Source organism: Sparus aurata, chromosome 22 (assembly GCF_900880675.1).
Source record: "Sparus aurata chromosome 22, fSpaAur1.1, whole genome shotgun sequence".
Classification (NCBI taxonomy): domain Eukaryota; kingdom Metazoa; phylum Chordata; class Actinopteri; order Spariformes; family Sparidae; genus Sparus; species Sparus aurata.
The window spans coordinates 20,649,310-20,669,318 of record NC_044208.1 but is presented as its reverse complement, the minus strand read 5'-3'; the positions used below and the strand labels follow the sequence as shown (position 1 = coordinate 20,669,318).

Sequence of the window (20,009 nt, the reverse complement as noted above, 5' to 3'; positions counted from 1 at the left end):
CGAGCTACATGGGGCAACGTGACTCGTAGTTATGAAACAGGCTGCATTTTTGGTAAGGCAATAAATAATAACTCATATTTATGATTTTATTTTTGAAATGTTGGACATGATTATTGCTTGCAACTGCGGCCACCCCTAGCTGCTGGGCCCCAGAAATCTTACGGGCGGCCCTGTCCAGTAGTTTAAACTTAAAATGAATATAATTTGCACATTAATAGACTCCTGGATCTTTAAATGAGGGACAATGAGGAGTTGTAGGGTACTTTTTAAGAATATTTATCAGGGTGATCAAATTTTTTTGTGGGATAAACAAAGATCAAACATGAGTTTGTATTTCAGAATTGGGTGACTTTATCTCCCAAAAACATGTCCAAACATGGGACAATGAGGAGTTGTAGGGTACTTTTTAAGAATATTTATCAGGGTGATCAAATTTTTTTGTGGGATAAACAAAGATCAAACATGAGTTTGTATTTCAGAACTGGGTGACTTTATCTCCCAAAAACATGTCAAACTTCTGCGTGTTGCACAAGTGAAAGTTCTCTTTTGCAACTGATGTTGAAATCAGCTCTAGAGAACTGTCCCTCACTAGAAAAGCGTCGACAGGAGAGGGTTTGTACCGCCCTTTAACGCATCACTCCTCCGGCCCTTCCTCTCTGGAGTTTCCAGCTTTTCTCCGTCACTTATCAGTAACTTCTAAAATTGCTTAAACGCTCGGAAATGCTCTGCAGACAAAACCCCGTGTCGCTCGCAGTAGTTGCTGCACCATGATGTGGCTGCCCTGCGGACGCGCTTCAAGGCGCGTCGTTTCTTCCTTCAGCCGTCGCGTCTTCAGATCTTATTTCCATGTGGAGGGTCGCAGGAAGTTTAATGTCGCGGCCTTCATGCCGGAGGCTGCGGGGATCCAGGGGCTGTCGGACCGCTCGACGCTGCAGGAGTTTTCCGTCTCCAACGGTGAGAGCTTCTGGGCCGCAGCGGCGCGTCACAGACTGAGCTGGATCAGTCCTTTCCACACGGCCCAGGACTGTGATCTGAGCCGGGGCCGGATCAAGTGGTTTGAGGGAGGGAAGCTGAACGTGTCCGGTAAATTCACTTTCACTTTTGAATCAGAATAAGACCAGTAATTGGATGTGTTGTTTATCATCATACTTTTAAGCAGAAGATTTGTATTTTCCTCCTGACTCACAGTTTTCCATGCTGGTGTTTTGAGGAACTCTTATAAATAAAACACGCACAGAGGCAGTAAATGCATCACCACTGTCAGCATTTTTCCATCCAGTGAATACCTTGAATGCACCATACTAATGTGAAGCTGGTCTAATGTTCTGTCTGTGTGTATCAGTGAACTGTCTGGACCGCCACGTGCACACCTGTCCTGAGAAGGTGGCCCTGATCTGGGAGAGAGATGAACCGGGGTCAGAGGTTGAGGTCACCTACAGGTCAGCGGGTTGGATTTAATATGTGAGTGTGTGTCTCCTTCTTTAGTTGTGTGTTTCATGGATTATCTCTCTACAGGCAGCTACTGGAGATGACGTGTCGCCTGGGCAACCTGTTGAGGCGGCGTGGCGTGAAGAAGGGGGACTGCGTCACCATCTACATGCCTCCTTGTCCTCTGGCCGTGGCGTCCATGTTGGCCTGCGCCAGAATCGGTGCAGCACACAACGTGGTGTTCGCCGGGTTCAGCGCCGAGGCCCTCGCAGAGCGGATCAGAGATGGTGGGACAGTGTGACTGCATAGTGTTTGAGTGTTTTTCAGCTCATTGTTTTTGGTTTAGAGTCTCGACTAGATGATTAGTCCTCGATTTTTTTGATAATCAATTCACCGTTTCAGCCCACTCCAGCACCGTCATCACAGTGAACCAGGGCGTCAGAGGGGGAAAGGTAATCGAGCTGAAGAAGACGGTGGATACAGCTGTCGACAGTTGCCCGATGGTACAGCAGGTGCTGGTTGCTATGAGAACAGAGAATCCTGTCGCCATGACAGCCAGGGATGTCGACATGGAGGAGGTGAGAGAGCAGAAAGACAATCAGTGCCGATAGATATTAGATACCGCCGTGAAACTTAAGTTTTCTGATGCAAATAAGACGTTATTTGGTTAAATACTCAGCATTTCTGTAGAGCAGTCTCACCATCAGGACCATTGGGGGCTGTTCTAGAACATAAACATCATATTGAATGTTTCGTAGTGTCTCTTATTCAACAGGAGATAATGTTTAAATAAGAAAAAAGCAATAACATGTGTTCTCTTGTCGTTCCATAACTAAGCTGCTGTTACTAAATGCGATTTTTAACAAATAATACTTGAAAATTCGCTGTGTTTTGCAGGAGATGCTGAAGGAGGACGTGGTGTGTGAGCCGGCCGTCATGGACAGCGAGGACGTCTTGTTCCTGCTCTACACATCAGGCAGCACGGGGAAGCCTAAAGGACTCGTCCACACTCAGGCTGGTTACCTGCTGTACGCCGCGCTCACACACCGGGTAAACATCCGGCACGACAAGTGTTGTGCAGAGCTTCTGTATGGCGTGATCCATAATCCAGTGTTGATCAGTGTCTGCTTTTAGCATCCTTTGAGCACTTCACCGAGCACCATGGATGCTCTGTAGATGGGTACCAGTGATGTTCTGGGTGGTTTTAATCACCAGCTTCCTGTCCTGGGCCGTGCACAAACCATGTCCGTCAGTGATGTTTCCAGTCAGGATGCTTTCTATTGCTCCTCTGTAAAAGTTGACCAGGATCTTGCTCCAGAAACGGGAATATAGCCTTCCCAAGTTTCTGTACATAAATGGGTTATTAAGGCGTACATAGGGAAACTAAATATCGTATCACCTTCTCTTTTTACCCAATCGTTACATAAATCTTCCCTCTCATCACCAGTACGTCTTCAGCTACCATGACGGAGACGTGTTTGGCTGTGTGGCAGATATCGGCTGGATCACAGGACACAGCTACAGTGTCTACGGGCCCCTGGCCAACGGGGGGACGACCGTCCTGTTTGAGAGCACTCCCATTTACCCCGACCCAGGTGTGAACATCACCACAGACAGAATTCAGATTAAAAATAAAACTCATCCAACACACAAAAAAAGACAAGCACACCCTCTGATTTGTCATGTATTTACCAAAGGCTTCTTTTATTAGATCTAACATAATATGGTGATATTTGTGTTGTCTTGTTGTGAATTTGATGTGCTGCGTAAAGCTTTTACCCTTCAAGTATTCCCGTCCTCAGCCAGGAGCTCTGCGTGCTTGTGCCTCTGTCTATGAATAACTGTTTACATTTGAACTTGAACTTGGCCTGTCCACACTAAAATTAGGACTTCTGTATACACAGGGAGTCAGCACACACTCCTTGTTACTGTCAAGAGGAAACTCTTCTCAGCAACATCGTGACGGGTTCAAATATGTGCTTCGATCTAATCTCAGTGTCTGGTTATGATTTTTGATGTTCAGTATCACCTCTTTGGACCATGCTAACTTAGGCGTGTTTTGATCTCAGGGAGGTACTGGGAGATGGTCCAGAGACTCAAGATTAACCAGTTTTACGGGGCTCCGACGGCGATCCGCCTGCTGCTCAAGTACGGTGACCAGTGGGTGCACAAATACGACCGCTCCACCCTCAAAACTCTCGGCTCTGGTATGCCAAACATGATGCTTGGATATGTTGTTATCTGCAGAAGCGCTCACCATTAAAGGGATGTTTTCCGAACCCTTTTTGCAACAAGTAACACAAGCAACAACACGAGTTATCGAACAAATTCCAATGGTCAACAGTGTTTTGTGTACCGGAGAGTTACCGGACAAATTCCTTTCCTCTAAGCACACACACGTGTTACATACTTAAAGTATACTGAAAGTCAATCCTGGCTGGTATGTCAACATGCCTCAGTGATCCACAGTGTGCACAGCAAAGACCAGCACGCAGCGAGATCACACACACACACACACACACACACACCTGTTCCCCTGAATCATGACGCTTATGTGTTAAAACCCAAAGCTCAACAGTCAGAATGTAAATCCTCCTCTGAACCAACACAGATGTGTTTTTAGTTACAGAAACTCTTTTGTCTGCCTGCATCATTGATTCGCAGTTTGTTTTGAAAAAAACGTATAATACGCCTAACGACTACGTTATGTGATTGAAGCTGACCTTGTCTGTGTGCAGTGGGCGAGCCCATCAACACTGAGGCGTGGGAGTGGTACCACAGAGTGGTTGGGGACGGACGCTGCCCTGTGGTGGACACCTGGTGGCAAACTGGTAACTGTTATACACTAAAATGTGGAATTTATTAGCTATTGTTCACAGCTGCATGAGACTTTCTTTCTTGTGCTACGTCACCACTAATTAACCAAATCAGACATCTCACACTGAACGACGTTGAGTCTGCCATACTGTAAGTGTTAACAGTAGCATCTCATCACTTGTTAGCAGGATCACAGTCCCTCCACTAAGGGCAGCTAGGTTCACAAGCTCTTCCTCGAACAGCCACGTCTGCAGGCCCATCAGTCAGTCCTGAAGGGAAGAGCAGTCTGCTCCGTCCGCCCAACATTAACAGTGTTACATAACACTGTAAGTGTGGTCCTGTGCGCGTATACATACACAATACTAAACACTATCGCACGCACACACACACACACACACACACACAAAGTTTTTATCCCCTCTGTTCTTCCAAAGCGAACCAGATGTTTTCCTCACATACTAAAAACCATCTGAGTTTGGGATCAGCACAGGAAACCAGAGGCATGAACTAAATCTCAACTTCTCTGTCTTGATATTGAACAGTTGTAACAGTCAACTTTAACACCAAGACTGTGTAGAAAAATGCAGATTGCATCATGTCTTTTTGTTTGTTAAAGGGGTCACAGAAGCTTTGTTTTTGGACATGTTTTAACCTCAGAACACAGATGTTATGTAACTGCCAAAAAAGCCATGCCACAAAATGGAGTGAGTGGTGTGCTAACTAACCACCATCAGATGAGTCTTTCATAGTGTGTCAGAGACTGTAAAATATAGATCAAGCATCCGGGCCTGAAAAGTAAAGCAAAAGCGGAAATACCTCAAATCTGCGGGTTAACCCTTTTCTAATGACCAGCAGGGGGTGACTCCACTGGTTTCAAAAAGAAGTCTGATTATGTAAGCTTATGAGAAAATGACCCTACTTCTCACTTGATTTATTACTTAGACAGAGAGACATACGGTAAAATAGATAATAAAGCAGGGTGTGGCTACCTTGTTACTGACAAGGTGTTGTCATCAGGTTCTCCGTCAGATCCTATCAGGATAGCCTCCCCAGCTCCGCCCCTTTCTTCCAAATATGGTCACCAAAAATCCAAGTTGTTGACAGCTGTAAATTACACACTCAATGCTTTAAACCACTAGTTCACAAACCAGTGGGTGACATCACGTTGGGTATACAACCTGACCTGAACCCTGAACTCTCAAACCCACAGAAAAATGTAACTTTGGTCTTCAATTTTTCTCAACTTTGAGCACAAAGATATAGAACATTGTTTGTATTAGAAAGGGATTTGTTTCTGCCTCTTCAAAAACTATGCAGCAGAATTGTCCTTCACCGTTGTATAACCGCTGATGTCACTACAAAATAACTACTATCCCATTAAAGTAGCTTACGATTGGACATAACGACAACATGTTTAAAATCAGCTGATTTCGCTAATAAAATCAAATTTGCGGATGAACACAGGACCCGACTGACACGATGCGTTTCATCCTCGGTCCCGTCAAATTAGATTGAGTAATGACCAAATGGAGAAAAAGCTGCGTTAATTACCATACACATGGCAAAAGTCTATAATTAATTGCTGATAATTAAACATCAGAGCACCATGAGCTCGAGAATTACAGACACAGATATGACCCAAATACCCTACTTCAGCAAAAAGGATTATATTATTATGTTGCTCTCCTGGACCAGTGTTTCCAATTAGGACTAAGTGGCATTATTCATAAAATGCCATTTGGTTGATCTGGGAGCAAGTAGCCTGTTTAGAGAGAAAATTTGATTTTGATCCGCAGTTGGCATACGGCCTCCATGTTGGATCATGCAGGACTGGAGAGGTGAGAGGATGCAGGAGGACAGGAGGGGCAAGAGCTCTGCAGCAAAAATTAAAAAGATATTACTAAACACTGGTGTCGACAAGTTTAAATTCTTATTTTTAGGCATAAGGAAGTATAAGAAATTAAGCATATTCACACAGTGGCCATTTTCCCCTGACGTCACACTCAGGGTGGGAAATGTTAATCTCCTGTGTTTCAGGTTGTAAACTGTATAAAATTTGACAAAATGTCATCATTTCACAGCCTCCTGATTGATCAGCACCTGAAAAAAAAATACAGAAAGCTAAAATGTGGAGGGATATCGGGTCATATTTCAAGATGAAATTAGACATATTTGATGACTCATTAGCTAATGTTAGCAGTCAACCACTTCCTATTGTTACTGTTTACATCCAGCACGCTTCACCAGGTTTAAATAAATGTTTCCAAGAGGTTCGCTGGTGTAGTAGAATAAATTAATGCATCTCCTATAGTATAGTTTAATGCTATCAGAGTTATGTTAGCAAGGAAGTGTTTGAACACTAACGTTAGCTGGTATGTAACGGCAAGTAACGGGTTATTAGCAAAAATGTTCTCTTACCTTGAAATGTGGCCCCATGTCCCTCCAAATTTTCACTATTCATTGTCTTTACAGTTGTTGATCAATCAGGTAGTAATGAAATAATAAAGATTCATAAGCAGTACCACATATGAGCAACCCATGATGTTGGAGGAACATGGTCGCCGTGTGAATATGGTCTATAATTTTTACATTTTTGGGGAAATATACACTTATTAGCTTTTTTGCTCAGAATTAGATGTGAAAATGTGAAGTCTGAATGCTAAATATGGAGCTTCAACCAGCAGCCAGTTATCTTAGCTTAGCATATTGACTGTAAATGCCTAACCTGACTCTTTCCAAGGCTAACACAATTTAAGATAGGGGCTTAGCTAGCTGCTTCCCTCTGTTTCCACTCTTTATGCTACGCTAAGGTAGCTGAATGCTAGTTGTGTTTCCCCATTTCATAACTATTACTATTTTTAAAATGTTGAAGACAGCCCTGATAATTTTTGAAGAGGCTGAACTGAAAAAGTGTTGATGATTTGTTGTGGGGTTGGTGGTGGGGGGTTGGGTTCAGTCCTGAAGTCTCACGGTTACAGTTGATCTGAACAGGATGCCGGTCGCTAATGCTATTGTGGGATCATCTGTTGTGTCCTACTTTATAACGGGTCCCCTCTGCTGTCTCCGGCTCTGGTGCCACCAACACCACCCAGAGGATTACCAGGGTCCCCGAGGTCCAGGCAAACCTAATTGCATTTAATTTACTTATATGGCTGTAATTCCACAATCTACATCTGTAGCAATGAGAGGGGCTTACACTAGATTTACAAACCGTTAGCTGGCGCTGTCATTTTATATTGTACTCTCTCTCTCTGCTCCTTTCACTTTTCATCTGACTTTCCCCACCCTGATTCAGTCCATAATCCTCATACACCACTTTTCATACTATATTAATCTGTTCTTAACAAGTCTGGCTATAGTCTCTGTCTACTCTGTTTGTATTTAAATGCTGAGTCAGATAATGTTAATAATCGTCTTATCAAAAAGCCTCATGGAAAAAAAAAACAAAACCAACAATTTTACTCTGTAACAGGGGGTATTTGTACTTTTATGAGTAACATTTCAAATCCATACTTTTACTCGTACTTAAGTGTGCATTAACACATTATGTAAAGTAATAATTGAGTACAGAGAACAATTTGAACTAATATCCAAACCTTTCATCCACGTTTTTGTGATATACGGACAAAAACACAGAAATGTGCAGCATGTCCAGGTTTGGAGAGGTGATCATTATCAGTGAGCAGTCAATTATACTGAAAGGTTAAAAAAAAAAAAAAAACCAGGACAATCACAACATTGTGTTTGATCTTCTTGTTTAGAAGAAAATACAAATGATGACCAGTTTTATAATCTGCCTTGTTGTGCTCTGTGTTCTCAGAGACAGGTGGCATCTGCATCAGCCCGAGGCCGTCCGACCCAGACGCAGAGATTGTCCCAGGGATGGCTATGAGACCTTTCTTTGGCATTAAGCCCGTCCTCATGGACACTGAGGTGTGGCACTCATCCCTGTGCGTGCTAATGTGTGTGTGTGTGTGTTTGTGTAGCGTGCCGTCGCTGCAAATATTGGATGGCTGGGAACGGCCTGCAGGGAGGGTCAGATTAGGATTATAAAACAGTCACCAGCTGTGTCACTTTTGATACCCACCCTGCTCCCACCCGTCAGTCCCACTCCGTGCGTGCCAAACTCTGTATTAAAAATCTGTCATGCTACTTTGTGGCTATTGCAGTTGCACAGATTGTGCAGACAGTTGGAGCAGTGTCTATGAGCTGATCTCTTGTCCTGCCTTGCAATAAAAACACACACTAACACATATCCACACGCAGCATTTTGAGGATTCAATAGTCACAATTTAGTGTGGCACTCTAATTGTTTTCTCATATTTTAAAAGGAATATATTATAGGTTTTGTATCCATCTTATTTAGTTGTTAGATTTTATATATCATTTTTGATCTCTTACCAAAGACATTAGTATTTGGCTCAGTTATTACTCTGTTGTCCTTTTAACTTCCTTCAGGGAAAAGTCCTGACTTCCAACAACACGTCTGGAGCTCTGTGTATATCTCAGCCTTGGCCTGGTATGGCTCGAACAATTCACAACAACCACCAGAGATACATTGAGACCTACTGTCAGCCTTATCCTGGTACAGTACGATGTGTTCAAGGACAAACATGTTTTTTTGTAAGGCCGCAGTCTCTAAATCCTTTTGTCCTGTGCCAACAGGTTACTTCTTTACTGGCGATGGCGCATATCGTTCTAAGGAGGGGTATTACCAGATCACTGGTCGCCTTGATGATGTCATCAACGTGAGCGGTCACAGGATTGGGACAGCAGAGATAGAGGATGTGGTGGTAAGGTCTGATTTTTTTTTATGTCTTAGAGCATTGCTTTCTACATTCATTAACACTAGACCCTCGTCTAGAAGATCACACTAAATTTAGCCTATAACCATGTTTGAAAGGATTCTTCTCGGACAGGAGTTTGCCGAGAGATCTTGACTTCAAGTGTTGGCAAAGTGGAAGTGTGATGAAAAGTTATTTTATCAACACAGCAATATTATTTTTTCTGAAGATAATGAACATCTGCAGTAAATTCCGAGTCAATTCAGACAGTGTTCATCAAGAAATGTACGTCTCCACGGCAGCTGTAGTCTTGGCCCTATTTTCATGCCGTCTGTCCCGTTCTTGTCACAAACGTCCAATTTCATATAAAGTGTACTGACGATTGTGATTCCTGTAACAGAATCAGTGCTCTGCAGTGGCCGAGTCTGCATGCATAGGATACTCGCATGACATCAAAGGACAAGGTGAGAAAGAAATCTATTTCAGTGTCAAAAAATGTGTTCACACATTATGTACTTCTATCATAGTGACGACTGTCCTCTCCCTGTGTCATCAGGAGTTTATACCTTTGTGGTGCTGAAAAAGGATGTGGACGTTCAAGAGACAGACCTGTCCCGGCTGCTAAATGACATGGTCTCTAAAAAGATTGCAAAGTACGCCTGTCCAGACTTCATCCAGGTAATTCTGAGACAAAAACTTTGAATACAAATTTAAAGACTAACATTTAAGACCAACTTGTACTCAATCAATTAGTTTTTCTTGGTCATTCTCACAGTTCGTCCATCGTCTGCCAAAAACACGCTCAGGTAAGATAATGCGGCGGGTGCTGCGGAAAGTGGTGGAGCGAGATTTGAACGGTCTGGGTGACCTCAGCACGCTGGATGATCCTGCCGCAGTCCAAGAGATCATCCAAGGTCACCGAGAGCTCCGTGGTCAACAACAACAACAACAACAACAACCATGATGTCTTACGAAACCAAGAAGATGAAAGCGATGCTTGCCCATTTCACTTAACCAGACCAAAGATCGTTCGTTTTTATTGTACAAATGACATTTTAATGAAATCAAGTAAACAACTATAAAACAGCTCCAACTCTGCTTTTGATATAAGAACGTTGTGTGTTTTTGTAATAAAATATTCCAATGTAGTGATTGTAAACATAACACAATAAACAAACGTTATCTCACATAAAGGCACATTTATGGAGTCTAAAGTCTTCCCTTTCTTTCCTGATTTAATATCATGATTTATTTGGCAAAGTCTTTGGGTCATGTACACTTTGCCATCAAGCGTCCCCAGAATCGCCATCTTGTGTGGAAAAATGTTGCAACCCTTCTTCATTTTCTTAACCTTGTATTCTACTCACCGAGCTAGTGACAAATGTTATCCTCCTAAAATGCCTGCTTACATGAATACATACAAACTGGACGTGTACAGTTAGCCACCACCACTGGAGGAACTGGGTTTAAAAGCACCTTGTTTGAGGACACATGAGTGTTAGTAACTGAGGAGTGTTTTTCTGCTACGTCTCCCACGTTGACGCTTCCTGTCAAAGACATTAGTCAGCAGTCATGTGGCTTCTTCTCTGAGATTTAAGCTCCCGCTGCCTCCTTTTAGCTTAGTTAACTCCCACCGGCCTCCTCCACACAGTTTCAACTGGACATCATGGTACTGTGAGAAATGGGAAGAAAGCGTTCATATCCCTCATAGATTTAGACAAATGTGAGGAAAAAACAAGATTAATAGGTGTTAAAATGTAAGAAAAAACAAATAGTTATAGACTGACCAAAAAAGCACTGGTTCAACTTTTTTCAATTGGAAGAATTCAGAGAATCTGATAAAGTATTTGCCCTTGTGGACCGAGTAATGTAGGATATAATTGACTTATAGTTTTCCTTGCAGTAAGCAGAATTCGGTATATAGTCAACATCGCTACAAGAACCTTAGAAATGATCATCATAAACAATTCAAGTTCACAAATTCAAGATAAAGTGATCTCTGTATCACTTCCTCCAACAGTAATTTGAGCTCAGAATTATTCGCTCTAACCTTCTCCAGGCTGCTACGGTGTCCCAGACTGACCAAAGTCATGCCGAGCTGTTTACAGGTTCGGTACAGCTGTGCTTCTGCCTCCTCCGTCAAAGCACTGGTGGCCTCATCCAACACTGCGAGGAAAAAATTATACAAAAAATAAAAGTTTGAGAGAGCTCAGATCTGGGGTCACCTCTAACACGTGCGACAAGATGATAACACCTTAATATTTTACATCTGAAATGCTAAATTTAAACTCAAAGCCAGTGGGCGAGACCAGCTCCCCTGAAACTGCTGTGTCAGAATCATTCAAGTCTCAATACCTCAGATATTTTCATGAATACATTACAGAAGTCCAGAAGAGCACACCTGCATATTTAGGCTGCAGGTAGAAGAGCCGAGCGAAGCTGAGACGCTGCATTTCACCTGGAGACAGAACGTCGTACCTGCAGAGGAAGACAAGTTCAAAGTCTGATACACAGATTTATTAGTTCACTTTGCCATTATGTTTGTCTTTTTTTGTCGTTTTCTCATACCAGTTCCAGTCCACTCTTTCATCCAGCCCGCCTGTCCGCTTCAGGATACTGGACTACAGCACAGATAGAGGTTTAATTCACGTTACAAATCCAAATTATTTACTTACAGTGAAGATTTCAGTTTGAAACAATATACTGTTGAAAGTCCCTCACCACTCCAGCTAGTTCCAGGAACTGTATAATTCTGTCGTCGTCGACTGACCCTGAAAAAAGGGCACGGACGTTATTATTTTAACAACACAAAGTTAAGAGTGAAACAAAGACCCAAGTTTAGATCAATGAAAAAATTTAAGTTGTACATCGATCTACTATATTAATGGCATACTGGTGTTATTTAATGTTGCTTTCATCAAACAACATATTGGTGTCAGGATTAGACACTTTTCTTTGGCTTTTGGTGTATTACAAAAACACACTGAACGTACTATAGATGCTTTAGTGCTCCAGATTTACTTGTTACAAACATTTTTTGTACCTCTACTTTTTATTCATTTTGTAACTTTGTAGGTTTTATTGCTAGAAAAACTCACTGTGATTGATTGATTGAATGAATTAATATATATAGCCTTGCACAGTTTAATATAAAGAGATCAGAACTCTGATACCTGATTCAGGGTAAATATCCTTCAATGGGTAGATCACCTGTTAAAGAAAAGAGTTTTAATTTTATTTTATTTCAGTAAAGTCCAGTATAGGACCAAGGATGGTATCTACACACATGTTATTTGACAAGTACCAGTGTCTATAGAGAAACAAATGAAAAACAACATGAAAGGAGGACTCAGCGACCTGCTCACGAAGCGTGCCGTCAGTCAGGTAAGGTTTCTGTGGAAGGAAGAGGGTTCCTCTGGGCCCAAAACATGTGGTCATCTGGACAAAACCTGAGGAGAAAGATGGTGTCATTTAGCTATTTATGTATGCAGGTATTACAAATCAAGTGTTTTTTTGCAATCCTTTTACTTATTTTTTATTTTTTTACAGTCGTTAAATTTTTTATAGCAAAAATGCTGCGATCTGCCCTAGATCATGTACACATACATCCCTCTTGTCCCATCATGCCATAAACGCAGAGGTATTGGGACACTTTTCTTAAAAATATGTCCACATATCTCTGGATACATACGGTATTTCAGACATGCACGTTTTTCCTCAATTTCTATTCTCAAATAAAATAATAATAAAATAATGGGGTTAATACAGGGGTTATTATTGCAGCCCAGACTAAAGCCACCACACATTTACTTTAATCACTTCCTATCATATAACTTCATCCTCAGCCTCACTGCTCTCTCACCGCTGTGTGCCTCCCAGAGTCGGTTGAGTACCCTCAACAGTGACGTCTTGCCCGTGCCTGTGTTCCCCACCACCAGCAGATGAACGCCCTGGCTGATTTTCAGACTCAGATCTTCCACCAGCAGCTGGTCTGAGTCAGGAGATTTGTATGAAAGATGGTCTAGGATGAAGGCGGTATCCACGGGGCCTCCATGGACATTGAAATCACTGTGTGGAGAATTCACAAAACAAAGAACACGGAGAGGTTTGTTTTACGCACCTCATATTAATTGTCCTCTTTGCTCTTTATTTGTCTTTTGTCAGTGTGATTTAATTGCACTTATATCAGCATCACCTTAACATGCAGTTTGTTCACTTAAACCTCTCCAACTGTACTTTCTTGCAGAAGACAAACCTGTCAAAGTCGTAGCTCTCCCCTGACGCTGGGTCATAGTCACACTGCGTGTGTAGAATGTCATCCATCACCTCCTTCAGCTGCCCAATCCTGACCACAACACACACGCACACACACACGCACACACACACACACACACACACACACACATTGATGGAAAGGTGTACGGCATGCACAAACGCTGCTGTCATCATCTGTCCTCCAGGAAGTGAATTTAAGCATGCAGTGTGATACCTGTGGGTGTATCCAGCCACATCTGACAGAGTGGTTGACAGGTCTATTAGCTGCGAGAAGCCATTTATCAAGTAGATGCATACAAAGGCGTTCTGAATATGAACAAGGAAAGGGAGAGCCAGAGCAGAGAGTAAATAAGAGACAAGATTACTAAGGGACGAGTGTTTGAACAAGAACAAAAGCCAGTAACAATAAGGCACTTTGCCAACAACATGAAAAACAAACTAATGGAATTTAATGCTACGTCTATCAAAGACTTCTTTATATATTTAGATATCTGTTGTAACAATAGGCATTTGAACCCAGCATGAATGTAATTGCACACTTTTATGGGGAGAGAAAGCTTTTGCTGCCACCTAGTGGTCCAATTAGCGACAAATTCAAATGAAGACATTTCTAATGTCAAACCCTTCATACCCTTCCCATCTCTCAAACTGTGAGGAAATGGGAACATGAGCACAAAATAGAAGTTATTGTTTTTGTTAATATCTTTTACTTCAGTCTCTCTTTTGACACTCAATGATGCTCGTCACGCGACGATGTCCTTACCTTCAGTGTTCATCATAGCCAAGTTAAGGGTCATCAAGCGTATATGCGGAGAAAGTTGCACGAGTTGCACGAGAGAAAAAAAATGCCTACCTTACTGATGAGCGCACTGAGCTCACCAGGAGTGAGACCATCATAGATACCAGTGAAGATGGGAATGGCGATTATAATGTAGCTGAGGAAACCTCCAAGGTAGTCGAAGGTGTTTACCCCAACTGACAGAGGAGAGGTCAGAGGTTAACTCGACAAGTTTAATCAAAGCAAATGATGAACAAAATATGGGTCAGTGGCTGTATAGGATGTTCTTACTATAAAGCCAGAGCTCTTTGTTTATTAGACTCTTTTGAGTTTGCAGCAGAGCCTGCAGTCGTCGGTCAGTCCTCATGTGCTCCACTTTACCAGCTCTAAAAACACACATTGGTGTGATTTGGTGTGTCAGAATGGTTCAGATTGTGCAAGATAGTAAATGTTTCACAGTAAATGCACCAAGTTTCCATGTAAGTTGCTCAGATTTAACTATCCATCTCTTCTAAAAACATGTTTCCATTTCAGCAGTTTCTGCAGTCATGATATCTGCACAAGACAAAGTTAAATAAATGAGACATGGTTTACCCTGGTGTATAAATCGTGTGTGCCTCACCTGTAAAAAGCAGCAGACTCTGCATTGACACGGATCTGCATGTGCTTGAATCTAGAGAAACAAAAATATATTTTTTATATGTATCGACGGAATTTAAGATTTAACAAAGTTTTCATCATTGTACTCCCGTGATCACACTGTTAACTTGTGACATTCTGATAAAAGTATAATTCCTCTTTTAATAGCTGACGCATATCCTGTGTTATTTCCTGAGAGGCAAAAGGCACTGGACCAAAGACTACAGAAACTTCCTCTTGACTAAGGAGTGACTTCCTTGACAATAAACAGTGAAAGGATTTATAATAAAGCTGGCAGACCACCCAACTACTCTGCTGAAGTTGGGAAAACACATTTAAGTCCCTTCTTCTCTGCTTGTCTGTAAGCACAAGTTCTTATTTATACAGAAACTTGTGTGTTTGTGGTTTGATACACCGGGGACTTACATACTGAACTTACCTGAAGTCACCTTCTAGTTTTTCTTGCTCAAACAGAGTGGACACGATTGGCCCCATGAGGATTTTATTGGCAATGGTCCCAATCACAAAGTAGCCAAAGATACTGACAGGACCGATCCAGCCGGTGCTGCAAACACACAAGGTGAATCAGAGTGCTTTACATAAGGGTTTAAAACAAACAAACAAACAAACAAACAAACAAACAAACAATCAAAAATGTGTTTTTTGTTCTTTTTCCTAAAGCTGAGCATACTGTGTCACATCACAAATAGTTTGGAATCAAATCCTGGTCCAGTATTCAAAAAACACAAGTATGATGTGGAAACTTGAAGCTTTGACTGGACGTATCCTGAGAACAGACCTAACATTGAAGTAGGAGACAACTTGTGTCCAGATAAGCTTGTGAAATTAAAAATACTTGCACGTTAATATATAGTATAAATATGAGTCCCTAATTAATGTGATAATTTCATGTTATTTTTTCGGCAAAACCATGTCAGAGAAGATTTTAAGTAGGCCTTAATGCATATGTGGAAGGGATCTTTAAATCAAATGAAACACTCAAGCTTTAAAAAGACAATACTTAAAGATATAATCGTTATAGAATTACTTCATTGGATTTATGGTGCAAAAATAGTTTCACATCTACCAAAAGAGAATGGCAAACGTTTGAATACGTTTGCACACCTTTACAGTTTTATTGTAGTGCTTGACATGTTGCCACAGTACTCCACAAACTCACCTATAAAAGCAGTGGTAAGTGTAGTAAGTCAGTGTGAACGGTGACACAATCAAACGACTGGCCATTGTGCTCATCTGTTTACACAACCTCTCTGCATCCTGACTGATTCGCTGGTCTCTACAAGTTAGACACAAAGACATACAAATTAAAACAAATGCTGATATTCTAATAGCAAAATGTTTTTTATATACAAAAACCTTCAGATGATGGACAATCACTAGGTACACATTTATATTTGTACACTTATAAATAGTGATTATTTGATAAAACAAAAATGCAGCTTACGGGTTGTCTATGTCCTCTCTGAGTACATTGAGTGTATAATAGACTCGTCCCTGGAAGTAGGCTGTATGGAGGCTCTCAGTTAGCGTCTTCCTCCAGCTGACATACATCTGGTTGCAAATGTACTGGTCGAGACTTTTCAACTGGAATAAGGGGAGAGATTTGTTAATGAGAATGAAAAAGTGAGACAACACTGAGACAATACACATTCATCAGATAAAAAGATAACAAAAGTATAATAACAAAGCTCAAATAAACCAGATGTAGAATGTCTGTTTCCACAGAATAAAATTAAATATTGTGAGAGGTGAGAGAGGTGCAGTTTCGCAGGTTCAAAATCCAAGTATTGAGATCAAGTGTGTGTCGGCCGTAAAATGAACATTTCAGGTCATCCTGACCTTGTGAAGTCACTATCGTTAAATCAAACATGATGTCAAACAATAAACCAAGGAAGCAATGTCTCTGTTACGGCCTTGTCTAAAATGGTCTTTAGATTAATAATATACAGTATTGGGAACAAAGCATTTGTCCAAATTATGGGAATAGCGCTGCTGTATTTTAATCACATACAATAAAAATGATGTGCCTTACTGGTAGCAGGGCTCTGACTGTGGAAAGGATCTGCATGGTATTAAACAATTCAACTTTCTGAATGTGGTACAATAGTCAGTAATTAAATTTAATTATGCTCATATTTTTAGGGAAATAAGTTACTAAATGAATTTGCCAAACAGACATTATATTTAAGACTGTCAAACCAGCCCTCGTAAACCCAGCATTCATCCATTGTGGCCCATCAGGATGCACACCTCTGCAGAAAGTTGAACAATGATTCATTGTCAAACATCTTTGTGCCAAAGAGGAAGTAAACTAAATGACTTGCTGATTTTTATCTTATCATTTTTTTACCCTGTTCAGAGAGACAAAAAATAAAATGGTTGGAAATAGTTAAATAAATTCATTTCAATGCCCTCTGTGCAGCCTTATTCACAGTGTCCATGGAAACAATGATAAACGCAGCCATAAAGATGTGGTTTCCTCATGCAGAGACAATAGTCTGTTTACTTTTCTGATAACTACCTTACTGCATACATCAAACATGTTCAGAGAGGCTTATGATTTGGCTATTCGTGAATTACTGAAATTCATTTCCATATGTTTTCCAGACTTCATAGGAACCCTGGAATAAACCTTTTGATCAGTAATACTTGTGTTACCAAGCCTGGAGTTTTGAGTAAAAAAAAAGAACGTATTTGTTGAGCTACGCTTTGACATGACGCATACTTAAAAGTTGTTGAGGGTGCAGAATCTAGAAGTGCTAATCTAGAAGTGACAGTACTGATACTTTTATCAATACCTTAAGTCTGTAATCCAATCAGAGGCAGAGCTGGGCACAAAGGCAAATGATAAGAAGGACATGCAGTGGAGTTAGCACAAACTGAAGAGTAAAAACTGGTAAAAGACCAAATTCCACGTACAGTCAAATTGTAAATATCATCCCCAGGGGGTTGAACTCTGTAGCTACTATCGTCAGTATGTAGGTCAGCTTCCACTCTCACCCACAGCTCCTCCAACTTACTGTGGAGTTGATCAAAATGAGCACCATAGCTGTGCCCACCAGACTCTTGAAACCGGAGTAATCTTTGTCCGCCAACACGTTGTAGAAGCGGCTGGGGAGGACACCCACTTGGTAAATGATCAGCTGCTCTGATGGCAGAAAAGAGATGTGTTAGCGTTCAGAGACTCGTAAAAGCAACGTAGGGAAATTATTAGGCAACCTTGTGAGCTAAAGGTCAGCAGAAAATCAACATAGTATGCAGTCTTGTGTTATCTGAAGTGTGGTTTTACAATGCTACAAAAAGCACGGGCAGGAAGCGCATGTGTCTCAAGATGTGCCGTCATCAACGACACCAGAAAAGCTCAGATAGGTTTCTTACGATTGCTATCTTGATCTGGCTGAGACACTTTATACTTCATAATCCTGATGTACTAACAGGTCTAGTAGTTACCTGTTAGGGTGACAGCAAGCAGCGTCCCAAACATCAGAGCACTCTGGCTCCTCCATGATGGGAACAGGACCTTCTGGATGCTGTAGAACCTCTGGACAAACTTCCAGTCTAATTTCGGTCTGAAGTTATGCACAGCAAGGGACAAAAACAACTTGTATTAGGTTAATGCAGGATTGTAATCTCATTAACCAACATCCTGTTTTCACATGCATCGGACGTGTGATCTGTAATGAGATTGTTGCATTACTTTGCATCAGTCACGTAAACTATTTCCCCTCATACTGCACTTGAACTGATTTTTTGGAGCCCTGAGATTCTTTCGAACTGCGTTTAAATGACTGTCTGGAATGTGCTGTGTCGTTTCCTGATGATGTAATGACAGTAAATTAAATAAGCAGAGATATTGCAGACACCATTGCTGTAAAGGTGAACTAGTAGATACACATCTCCATCAGTTCTTTCAAAGTGTAGCGTCAGCCTTACCTTTTTGTCCCTCTACCATTTGGCTTTTCCAAACGAGGCATCAGCACTACCAGCGGCAGGGGACGGTTCTTTTCCCCAAAAATAAATCTTTACATACGCTTTTTCTGACTTATGAGGGCTTATAGTGAGCAGCAGGTCAAGCTAACGTCAGACAAACCAAGGTCTCGAGCCCAACAGACACGGTAACAGTTATAACGGTTAACGAGCGGAACGACGAAACAAACTCCCAGGAACGTATCTTTAAAAAAGTGTCCTCTTTATTACTTTCACGGCTACTTTAATACGCTTCAGTGTCGCCAAAGTTTAGCATCTTAAGACCTTCTGTTACCCTGCTAACTTACCCGACGGCGCACTGAAGTTAGTGAGAATGTTTTGGTAGGCAAAATAAAAGTCCGGATATCCTGTGAAACGCACTCAGATTTTTCAAAATAAAAGATCTAATAACTTTTCATGCCAGACACACTGGAGTAAAAACGCCTTTCATATCTTATATCTTAAATATAAGTAGATTTATGCCTGAAAAGCTGCATCACTGTCTATAAAAGCTCCACCATCAAGCTCCATGGAGTGTAACTAAATGCATTTGTTCAATAACTTTACTTAAGTATGATTTTGAGGTACTTGTAACACTTAAATACTTCCATTTTATGCTTCCACTCCATTACATTTTGGGGGCACATATCATACTTTATACGCACTATGTTAATTTGATAAATTTAGTTACTTTTTTGATTGCATGTTGCATCAGCACCAAATGAGTGCATTTTTAAATGAACATTATTTATTGACAATCAGATAAAAAAATAAAAAATACTGTATCAGATCTGATAAATGGCCAGGTCGATAACCAATAAATAATATCAGATACTTTAAGACTTTTGCTCAAGTAATACTAATATGGGTGACTTTCATTTTGACACAATCAATTGTTTAATACAATCTCATACTTAATGCAACACTGTATATATGAAGGAGTTATAAACTATAACAAAACTCAAATTACTGTGTTTCTGTGTGGTGTAGTACCTATTTTTAATGTAATAGGAGCCCCACCTGGACAACCACATTGTTAAAAAAAAGAAAAAGAAAGATTTGGGCATGTGCCTATAAAAAAATGAGGCTATTAATAGTTGTGGGTACTTGGGAGTGACCCAGCCTGGAGAGCTTGGAGATACTCGAAAAGCTTTAAAGTTGCGCTTGAATAACACCTCATTATGAAACAGCTTCGTGAAAAAGGAACAGGTTTTAGCCTCGGGAAAATAAATTCTGCACTGGGTTAAATTTCTTTCGAGTATTACTGGTTGAAATACTGACATTAACAGCTAATACATGTA

General features: G+C 41.0%; 2 protein-coding genes across 3 annotated transcripts; one reads left to right on the top strand and one right to left on the bottom strand.

Annotated features, from left to right (window-relative positions):
- Nucleotides 1-633: 633 nt before the first annotated feature.
- On the top strand, nucleotides 634-10,226 carry acss1 (acyl-CoA synthetase short chain family member 1). Its single transcript, XM_030405048.1, has 14 exons — nucleotides 634-1,083; nucleotides 1,343-1,439; nucleotides 1,516-1,715; nucleotides 1,831-2,006; nucleotides 2,326-2,478; nucleotides 2,876-3,023; nucleotides 3,498-3,635; nucleotides 4,167-4,259; nucleotides 8,066-8,178; nucleotides 8,704-8,830; nucleotides 8,911-9,038; nucleotides 9,430-9,493; nucleotides 9,586-9,707; nucleotides 9,805-10,226. The coding sequence occupies exons 1-14, from the start codon at nucleotides 768-770 to the stop codon at nucleotides 9,991-9,993; spliced, it is 2,064 nt and encodes a 687-aa protein (XP_030260908.1). The 5' UTR covers nucleotides 634-767; the 3' UTR covers nucleotides 9,994-10,226.
- Nucleotides 10,034-19,067, bottom strand: abcd4 (ATP-binding cassette, sub-family D (ALD), member 4). Of its 2 annotated transcripts, XM_030405049.1 has the most exons (19): nucleotides 18,676-19,067; nucleotides 18,193-18,311; nucleotides 17,763-17,890; nucleotides 16,187-16,326; nucleotides 15,902-16,018; nucleotides 15,161-15,286; nucleotides 14,705-14,755; nucleotides 14,374-14,468; nucleotides 14,158-14,279; nucleotides 13,519-13,610; nucleotides 13,285-13,374; nucleotides 12,892-13,097; nucleotides 12,387-12,478; nucleotides 12,203-12,239; nucleotides 11,751-11,800; nucleotides 11,598-11,650; nucleotides 11,431-11,507; nucleotides 11,080-11,195; nucleotides 10,034-10,701 (listed from the first exon to the last, which is right to left on the bottom strand). In XM_030405049.1, the coding sequence occupies exons 1-19, from the start codon at nucleotides 18,714-18,716 to the stop codon at nucleotides 10,600-10,602; spliced, it is 1,854 nt and encodes a 617-aa protein (XP_030260909.1). In that variant the 5' UTR covers nucleotides 18,717-19,067; the 3' UTR covers nucleotides 10,034-10,599. The 2 variants fall into 2 exon arrangements, with proteins under 2 accessions (XP_030260909.1, XP_030260910.1); XM_030405050.1 differs by lacking the exon at nucleotides 18,676-19,067 and having other exon boundaries at nucleotides 17,763-17,885; nucleotides 18,193-18,313.
- Nucleotides 19,068-20,009: the final 942 nt, after the last annotated feature.